Source organism: Gymnoscopelus microlampas (assembly GCF_963454915.1).
Source record: "Gymnoscopelus microlampas genome assembly, chromosome: 11".
NCBI lineage: Eukaryota > Metazoa > Chordata > Actinopteri > Myctophiformes > Myctophidae > Gymnoscopelus > Gymnoscopelus microlampas.
In genome coordinates this window covers 13593617-13604260 of record NC_139948.1, presented here as the reverse complement: position 1 = coordinate 13604260, position 10644 = coordinate 13593617, and the positions used below count along the sequence as shown (strand labels likewise).

General features: G+C 40.1%; 1 protein-coding gene across 1 annotated transcript; it reads left to right on the top strand.

Annotated features, from left to right (window-relative positions):
- The first annotated feature begins 1611 nt into the window (after positions 1 to 1611).
- rcn3 (reticulocalbin 3, EF-hand calcium binding domain) lies at positions 1612 to 10190 on the top strand. Its single transcript, XM_084072080.1, has 8 exons — positions 1612 to 1709; positions 3441 to 3664; positions 5798 to 5991; positions 6684 to 6856; positions 7852 to 7912; positions 8423 to 8514; positions 8932 to 9039; positions 10035 to 10190. Exons 1-8 carry the CDS (start codon positions 1686 to 1688, stop codon positions 10140 to 10142), a joined length of 984 nt encoding a protein of 327 aa, XP_083928206.1. The 5' UTR covers positions 1612 to 1685; the 3' UTR covers positions 10143 to 10190.
- Positions 10191 to 10644: the final 454 nt, after the last annotated feature.

Here is a 10644-nt window from a genome sequence, read left to right as displayed (position 1 = left end):
TACACATTTGAGGATTTTTTTATTTACTGTATTATTTTAAATTGTCAGTACTTTTACTTCTACTCCACTTCAATTATTTGAAAACTTTAGTTTAGTTACTTTGTAGATTTGTATTATTATTACAAAACATGCATTAACCACTTTATCCCTTTGGCTATTTGAAAGCAGCCTGTTGTGAGCTTTTAGATCTGCTATTTTCAAATGATTTTTATAAATTTTGAACACTTGTGAAATGGGACAATCTGCATAAAAATCATTTGAAATTCATCATGATTTGTGTGCATGGGGATCTCATCTTAAACAAGCTAAGTGCTTAACTGAGCTATCCAGTTTAGTAGACCTTGTATTGCGAATTTGTACTTCCATGTACTGTTATGTACTGTCATGTACTGTTCTCATGTCTTACTAAATAAAGTACATCAATCAATCAATCAATCAATCAATCATAATGACTCTGAGTACTTTTACTTTTGGTACTTTAAGTACATTTTGATGCTAATACTCAGTGATGCTATGCTCATTTGAGAAGTGGTTGCTCTCTATTTTAATGACGTGACGCGCACGTCGCTTAACACCTACAGTACAGGTCACACAATGGACAATTGATATGCATATAGGCTAATTCCTATGTTAATGTACCTGGCGTGAGTCGGGAGCCTTTGTAAACTTTGATGAAGTGTGAATTTAAAGTAGTTTTAAATCTATGCGTGTGCCTGCGCGTCCCCCTGGCCAAATAAGTGGCTGCTCTGCGTGCAACCCCGTCCACTGAGCATTGCACCCCTGCTAATACTTTTGTACTTTACCTCAAGTACAATTTGAATACTGGACTTTTACTTGTAAAAGAGTATTTCTATATAGCATTGATACTTATACTTGTAAGTAAAACAATTGAGTACTCTTTCCACCACTGATGTTTTCTAAGGACACGTTTTGATACTGAATGCTGACGAAAACTGACTTCCAAAGTTGAAACCAGGTTGCAATATTTACAGGCGCGCTCCCGTACATTGGGGAGCTGTACCGCGCGCGTTCCCGTGTCAACGTGGCGGTTCAAGGCCAATCAGAATGAGTTGAGGAATCCGTTCAGTGTTGCCATATTCTGCGAGAGAAATAAGCAACCAGGTATACGAAAACAAGCCCAAAAGAAGCGACTAGGCTACGGATATTTGAAAATATCTATCCGATCTACAAGTTCACAGCACATCGCATTGTGAGCTTGTAGATCTGCTATTTTCGAAAAAAAATAAAAACAAATCATGAAAAAATAGGTAATTTTGGAATAATTTTGAAACATTTTAAGTTTTTAGTCCCTGGCACAAAATATTTTCAAATGGAGGGTCTGTGTGTGGACAAATACATATCAATTTGGGGGTCCTTGAGATGAAAATGTTTAAGAACCACTTGTTTATAAACAACACTAGGAAACAAGCCCCAAATAAGCAACTACACTTTAGAAACAAGCCCCAAACAACAAGCGACTTTTACAGAAAAACAAGCCCAAAGTCACTTGCAATAAGCGGACATGGCAACCCTGGAGTTGAGGACTCCGTTACTCGAGTCCTGCTACTTTCTATTGGTTGGATCAGAGCCGCACTTGAGTGGCTCCTCCCCCTGAGGCGTAGAGTTTAAAGACGCCAGGGTGAGTGCCAACGCGTCTTACATCTTACACTTTTTACAACAGTTTTATGTTGGGGTTCTGCAACAAATTGGTAAGTTCATTTCATCCAAACCCTTCTCTAGTCTAGCACATTTGATATAATCAACAGTGGTGGAAAAAGTACTACATTTTTTTACTTGAGTAAAAGTATCAATACTGCAATTTGTAGATAAATACTGCTGCAAGTAAAAGTCCGGAATTCAAAATGTACTTGAGTAAAAGTACAAATGTATTGGCATCAAAATATACTTAAAGTACCAAAAGTAAAAGTACTCTAATGTTTGAAAATAGCAAATCTACAAGCTCACAATGGCTGTATAATATAGGCTGTATGCATATTTTATAATATAATTTATATCTGCAAAACTAGTAGGCTAACTAAAGTTTTCAAATAATTGTAGTGGAGTAAAAGTACAATATTTGCCTTTGAGTGGAGTAGAAGTAAAAGTACAGAAAATAGGAAATACTCCTGTAAAGTAAAAATACCTCAACATTGTACTTAAGTAAAGTACTTGAGTAAATGTACTTAATTACTTTAGACCACTGACATTTGATATAATTAACGTTATTTATCAAGGTTATTTTAACTTTTGTGATTCAGCTTTCATACAGAGTAGGCTACGCATGCAGTGTTGTTTCATCAAACTTTACGCCCTTAGATGGAGCTACTGTTTCCCCCCACCCTCTCTAGGCTCTATTAAGGCCTATATATGTTCTTTCATAAGTCATCATTTTCAGTTCATTCATTATATGTAAAACCTTTTCAGGTGAGATGAATTATATAAAATGAATGAGTTTCAGTTGATCTTTTTTCAAAGCAAGATCAAAGCAATGCATTCTCTTATGGTAACTTGTAAGTTTGTATTGCTATTCTTTTTTTGCTATTCATTTTTATTTTTTTCACAAAAGTATACATACAACCCCCCCACATCCCTCCCCCCTCCCCACATACAAACCCACATACATAAAGGACAGCACAGATAAAAAAATAATCAAAACATAATCAAACTAGAAAATGTGCTCCTCGGAGCACAGGTCTCCGCCAGTACTGTTCCTGATTAATCCTGTCTTAAGTGTTACTTGATTAATCCTGTCTTAAGTGTTACTCCGCCATTTCTCAGCCATTTCGTGATTATTCCTGTCTTACCTCACTTTGAAAGAGACCAAGACTCTTTCAAAGTGACACATCTATTTATAGGCAAATACACGTCATGCGTCTCACTAGCCAATCAGAGCACACTCTTTCAACGTATTGTCACGTGTCACGTGAGGCTTGACCAATGTTAGCTTGGCCGAGGGGGGGGGGGGAGTGAAAACATAGTCTCCTGGAGACAATAAAGGTACAAAAAAGAAAAGAAAAGGAACAACAAGAAGAGACAAATCTGTTGTAAAAACATTAAGTAGCTTCGAGAAAAAATAGATCTAGACCGAGATAGCTGTAGATAACCTAGAACATCTCTGATACAGGTAGGGACATCCATATAGTCCAAATAAGGTTGCCAAATCTTCAAAAAAGTGTCAAACCCATTTCTTAAACTATAAGTAATCTTCTCAAGAGGGACACAACTGTTCATTTCTGAGAACCATCTCGCCATGCCGAGGGGGGAGTCAGACATTTCCTAGATACTGAATTACTTTTATAAAATGTTTCAATAGATGTATTGTAAGATAATGAATGCTTTAGTTCATAATTGAGTGCATTTGTATCAATTTATCTCCATCCCCAATCTCTCTCTCTCTCTCTCTCGCTCTCTCTCTCTCTCTCTCTCTCTGCCTCCTATAGTCAGTGAAGATGTTGCTCAGGTTACTGGGGTCTCTCCTCCTCATCGCGGGCGGAGCCTTCGCCGTCCCTGCTAAGGAGAAGCGCATCCACCGCCAAGCCGACCTGAGTGACCACGCCCACGCCGACGGTGACGGCTTCCAGTACGACCACGAGGCCTTCCTGGGCAAGGAGGAGGCCAAGACCTTCGACCAGCTCACCCAGGAAGAAAGCAAGGGCAAACTTGCGTACGTCCCACTTGCATTTTTCAACATTAAATTAAAGGCTGCGTCACTTGGCGGTGGGCAGTGTTCACATAATAGACGGGTGTTTGTTTGTTAGTCAGTCAATTGGTCTGCAGGTGGGTGACATACATACTGTACACAGTAGATCTCACTGGGTCACAGACAAAGAATAACTTCAACAGAGGAATGTGGTGTTAAAAAAAGAAAAAGAAAAAAAAAATAGTCAATGCAAAGTAACCAGCTTAGAGTTAAAGAGAAACTTTGCAGATTTTGAACCTAAATCCCATTGTTCTGAGGTGAGGAGATCATGGTGTGGGGAAAGAAAATAGTATTTCTCAGCGAAATGCAGAGGTGAAGACCTGATGATGCCAAACGCGCCATTTTATGTCATTGGGCGTATGGAATGTACACTGTCAAGGTGTGTTGCAGAATATGCATAATAGTGAAGCTCCCAGTTGGGACCACTGGTCCCTACCACTGGTCTGGTTCCATTCAGCCCTTTGCTTTTTGAGACAGGGCTCTGCTTCTACAGTATATTGCAAGCCAAGCATCCTTGGGGAAATATCTGTGGCCTGTTAAGGCTGCAGTCCGTAAGATTTATGTCCCTCCCACGACTCGAACCCAGGTATCCCGCGTGAGACAAAAAAGAAATGTCTACCACTAAGCTAAGCCAGAATGGGTATAGGGATGGATATTGTGCTTTGATCTCCAGGCAGACCTGTCAACCAGTAATATCCCTACCTGAATGCAGAGTCTACATTTCTCAGTAGAAGAGCAGGGAGGCCACCTACAAACCACTGCAGATGTACTATGATCTATTAACCTACTCAGATGAGTTAAAATAAAAATGTATTCATTCAAACAAGTTCCAGAGTTCAGCTTTAACACACAGCCAGTGGTGCCTTATTGCCTGTATTGTACAAAATCTGTTTTGTATTCATTGCTAATAGAGCAGCTCCACACGGCAAAATTGTCATGGTTCGTCGTGATATCATCACTGATGGGACTTTGAGCACTGTGCCTTTGGGAGAGAGAGCATTATTCATGTTCACAAAACATCACTTAAAGGACGACTTCACCCCTTTTCAACCTATCTTCAAATAATAGGTCCTCACTAATGCTCATGATAAAATGCTAAAAAAAAAATCTACTTGGTCTGTGTCTCATAGGAGGACTGTGGACAGTCCAGAAACCCGTCTACCAGTGACATCATCGTTAGGCATGATTTTTTTTTCCAACAAGAATTCAAATTTTTTATTTAGATTTTTATTAACACGAGAACAAAGGCTTCTTTTATTGCATTGCAACTTTCCAGGAATAGAAAGCCTGCAGTTTCTATTAGCTTGGATTCCCCATTGATGATGTCACTGGTAGACGGGACTCTGAACTGTCCACAGCCCTCCTCTGAGACACAGACTGAGTAGAAAAAAATTGTACCATTTTATCATGAGTATTAGTGAGGACCAATTATATGAAGACCGGTTGAAAAGGGGTGAAGTCGTCCTTTAAGCTGCCCTGAGCCTGATCATTAGCAGACTGTGAATTCTTAAAATAGTTATTGTCCCTTTATGTTCAGAGGCCAGTTAATGTGCATACCAGCTGTCACTGACCTCATTCTAATGTTCTAGGTTCACACCCTGTGTTGCAGGGCATCTCCACTCACTTTCCTGTCTCACTACCTATAATATTGTCATGAGAAGGACCCCCAAATTGATACATATTAGGCCGCAAACTCCAATTTGAAAAGATTGTGTGCCTGGGACCCCCATAAGAGATGTTTTTTTGTATATCTTTTCGTATACCTTCTGTCATTGGGCTATAACTTCTAGTTGATGACATGATAGTGAAATTAAACTGTTGCTCATGTTGCTGAGGACCCCCTGGAACCTACTTTGAGAACCACTGACCTATTCATTACAGAAGTGCCTCAAAATTAATGTCGAAAAGGCCATTTACTTTCTAATAAAGGAACCTTTTGAAGAGGGGTGACTCATGAAATCTGAAAAATCTCTGAAAATGGCAACGTGATGTGACACGGTGTGAGCTTATACCGTAGATCGGCTACTTTTGCTGTCTAACACTGCCATATGACGACGTATAAATCAGGCTTAACTGTCCTCTGTCCTCCACTCGCAGTAAGATCGTGGACCGCATTGACACAGACAAGGACGGCTATGTGAGCCACGGGGAGCTGCACTACTGGATCAAACACCGCCAGAGGAGGTACATCGAGGAGAACGTCAACAAACACTGGCACGAGTACGACAAGAACAAGGACGGCAAAATAGCATGGGAGGAGTACAAAAACACCACCTACGGCTTCTACATAGGTAGGAACGAAGGAGAGAGAGAGAGCAACGGAAGGAGAGAGGAAGTTATAGAAAGAGAATTTAAGGCAAGAAATTTAAGAAAATATGAATGAGAGAGAGAAATAAAATGGAAAGACATTAAGAAAGAAAGAAGGAAGGGGAGAAAGAGGAAGAATGAGAATTCTTAGAAGGGTGAGAGAGAGAAATGAATGATGAACAGGTGGTGAAACAGTTTTTGAGGGTGGGACCAGATGGGTGAGACTGAGAGAGATGGTTTACATTGTAATTAGGATTGGGCATAGAGCCACAACCAGGCTACCACTTCCACTGTTGTTGGTATTATTATCAACTAAGTGATACCTGCTGATCAACCTCCAGTGGATTTTCTTTTCTAAATTAAAACGGAACATAAAAGCACCCAAATTATGAAGACATGTTTGAGATGCCTACATCCACCTGGCCCATAAAACAAAGCCACCAGTGGCTTCTCGACTGTGCAAATAATTGTCATTCTTGACTTTTTCTAAAGGTTTTAATGCCTTCGTTATCTTTATTGTTTAGGCTGGTTAACTTCAGTCACAAGTAGATATATTCTGCATTAGAATTTATTCAAGTGTAAATGATAAATGCTAGATTCTTTCCACTTCATTGGCACCTTGCTCCAGACCATTTCCTGAGTTTGAAAAAAAAGAAATTTGATGCTATCTTTCCAGATGAGGAGTTTGATGATGTGGATGACAAGGCCACCTACAAGGCCATGCTGCGTCGTGACGAGAACCGCTTCAAGGCAGCTGACCGCGATGGTGACGGTACTGCCACCCGGGAGGAGTTCACTGCCTTCCTGCACCCTGAAGAGTATGACCACATGAGGGACGTTGTGGTGCAGGTGACTACTACACTGATTCAATGCTGGTACACAGTCATAATGAGATGAGTGGAGGAGAGGAGAGATTACATATAAAATGAGATATGAGATGAGGAGAGCAGGGATGATAGATGAGATGAGAGATCAGAGGAGGAGATGAGTGGGGATTATATCGATTTTGTCACTACAGCAACACAGAATAGGATTTAGATCAAGCAACATTTGAAAAAGAACAAAAACTAAATATAACTATAGAAATTCCACTACTTTAAATTATATGTAATAAAAAAACAACTGACATCCAAGTAACAAACCAGCCATTGCAGTGCACATCTTAACTCATTGAGTGCCATTAACGTGTTTCACGTGTTTTACCGCTATGGTGCAACGTGCCATTAACGTGTTTCACGTGTTTTTGAAAAAAAAAAAAAAAAGAACCCAAGATATCATTATCTGAAGATTTGCAGCTCCATCCACTCCTTGTTTAACTTATAACTGAAAAAGGCTGTATCTCGCTTCCTAAGCACTTTTTTTTTACTTAAAAACAAAACAAAATCGTACTGGCCAGAAATAGACAGAAATAATTCGGGCACTCAATGAGTTAAGAAGAGTACCACTTTACGTTAGCTCATATTTGTAAAATGAATTTCAATAAAAGTTTTCACTTAATCAAGTAATCAGGCATAATTAAGATGATGCACCTCTGATAAAATTTGTTAAAAGATTGAAGGAAAGTCACGGTAGAAAAGGTGTATTTGGTATTAAAAACTTGATCCTAAAGTGTTTGGGGATGACAATTTTGGCAAGTTGCAGAATATTAAATGGAAACTAAAATACTTCAAAGACTCCCGCAAAGAATGGAAATGTGACATACAAAATAGCTAATCATTTATATTTATAATATTCATTTTCTTTGTTAGATTTGATGTAGCCTTACAGTATAGTACACTGAAATGAATTACTGAATGAATTACTTCAGGTGAGATCATATCAGCGTCACTTCTTTTCTCTTTTAGGAAACCGTGGGTGACATTGATAAGAATGGAGATGGAAAGATTGACATAAATGAATACATAGGTAAGTGTCCTTCTCTACTACTGTATCTGTTTCAGTTATCAACAGTGGCATATCTACACATTGTTGATGTGCTTTACGGCAGTAATATTTACTATGGAGATGCAGACTGCGGATACAGATTCTATCAGATTCTGAAATGAACTTAAATCACGATAAAAAGATTAATCATGGGCAGTGTTTTTACAGTTAACCAACATGCATTATGACTGGAATGCTTGCTTCACAGTAGCATACTGTACAAACATAAGAATTGAGAACACAACAGGAAGAACGAACATTACTGCTAACTTAACACATAAATTCGGGCACCGTTCTAGTGCACACAAAGGCTGGAACCTATGTTGAGCTGCGAAGTGATTGTGAAATGATTGCATTAAGGAAGTGTGTGTACAGTACTGTATGTCACTCTGACCGTTAGGACTCAATTCACTGTATCATCATGACATGCACCACTGTATTGATGGCTGATAAGGAGTGTGAGAGACAAGTCATGTCTTGGCTGATCCACAGGGGACATGTTCACACCGGAGAATGGAGAGAGTGAACCTGAATGGGTCCAGACCGAGAAGAAACACTTCTACGAGTTCAGAGACGTAAACAAGGTAAAAATGACCTGGCCCGCTATTTGTTAAGCCTACACACAAAAATCTTTGTTTATTTACCTCTTTGTAAAGACTCTTGCACAGTATTTTTCGTCCGAAATTGTCGCAAAAATAAATATGACCTCACTATGTGACAATCACGTTTACACACCGCCTACAGAACCTTTGTCCATCATTCAAGCTTGTGGATCAGATTTTCTGCATGTTTCAGTGTTTTGAGGCTGTACCTTGAATAGCCTATCTGCGGGAGAAGTAAAGGCTCATTGTTGCCCTTACTGACAACCACGGTTCCCTCAAGTGGATAGCATAAATGATATACATAAGCATTTGAAATGTGTTTGATTGTGTTATATTGAAGATCATCTCTAAACACATCATCCTGAGTGGATATTTATGTACTGTATGTCTGGTGTTTAGGATGGTTACCTGGATGGCAATGAGGTGGCTGGCTGGATCCTACCTGGAGAGGTGGACCATGCTGACAATGAAGCCAAACACTTGATCCACGAGACAGACACAGACAGGGTACGTTAACACCTTTCTCGCACGCACGCACGCACACACAGGATATGTTAACACACTCCTCGCTAGATGGTAGACTGTGTTGCAGGCAGTCAATAGCCTATTAGATAGACCATATCTGGAATTGGTTATTGGGCTGTGGTAGGAATATGAAAAATACACAGTTGTACAAACCTCAAGATATCGGACAAAATTAGGGGCGCACAAAACCAAGGAAAGCTTGGCCAAGACGGGCAGCAGCACAAATAAAAACAAATTGTTCCAATAAGACAAAAAACAAACAAACGTACAACTAAAAACACAATGTACAGTGATACATTTTCAGTTTTAGCACTAGATGAGTAAAATGTGAATTCAAATAATGCCTCCAGCTCTGTCGGATCTGGATTTAAAAGCATATAACATGGATGAATTTCACAAGTTTCAAGTCATTCTGCAACATATTTCAGGCAGTGTGCGCAGAGGATACGAAGGGCCTTTTTCCATTCTCTGTGTGGGGCTTATGTGAGCAGAGATGTGGCACCAGTCTGCATGCTAAAAACGACTGCAAAGTAGTCATAGGAGCATCAAGCCCAATTTATAATCCGTGGTACAGGGGCGTCGTTTGCCGAAAAACCAAAATCTGGTCTTTTTGTCAAGTGACACCGTCGTGCAACAGAGTATAAATGCAGCTTCAGTCTCGTCTCAGAGTTCTCTCGCCTCACCTCACACATTACTGCAGTCAGTGTCAGCACTGTCACAGCTAATAAGGAACATAATGGGAATAATTGGGGGTAATGACCTGTTAATTATAATGAGATTCTCTCTCTGTCCGTTTCTTTCTCTCTCTCTCAACCTCATTTTCTGCATTTGTTTCTCCTTCACCTCATTCATCGGACTTCTCACTTTCATCCACCTTGTACTTCTTTTCTCCTTTCATTTTCTCTCTCTCTCTTTCTCTCTCTCAATCATGACATCAATGATAATGGTGGCATCTCAACAATCAAAACACATGGCAGGATGAGAAAATAACCAAGAAGGAGATTCTGGCCAATTGGAACATGTTTGTTGGGAGCCAGGCGACCAATTATGGAGAGGACCTGACCAAGAGACATGACGAGCTTTGATGACATCACAACTACGCCACGGGGCGAGGGGCAAGAGTGAAAGGGGGGATGGGGGGCGGCATGAGGGATGCATAAGTAATTGTGTGTAGCCTATTTCTTTTATATTTTCATATGCAACGGAGAATGCTGCCTGTTACAAAATATGTTATTTTTCAAAGGTGGGGTGTATGGGGGTATGTGTTATGCTAGTGCTGCCTACGGTTGGGGTCCGTATTTGTAGTGTGATGTTGTGTACACATTGCAATGGGACGGGAATGGGACTGTGGAGATAACGTTGTTTACTTGTGGAGATTACACACAAACTGTGGTTTATGATTCACATACTGTGTCCTCACACACACGCGCGCACTTGATTCACACATAGTTTGCAGTCACGGGCATGAGCGAATGTTTGTGTTTATTGACACACACACACACACACACACACACACACACACACACACACACACACACACACACACACACACACACACACACACACACACACACACACACACACACA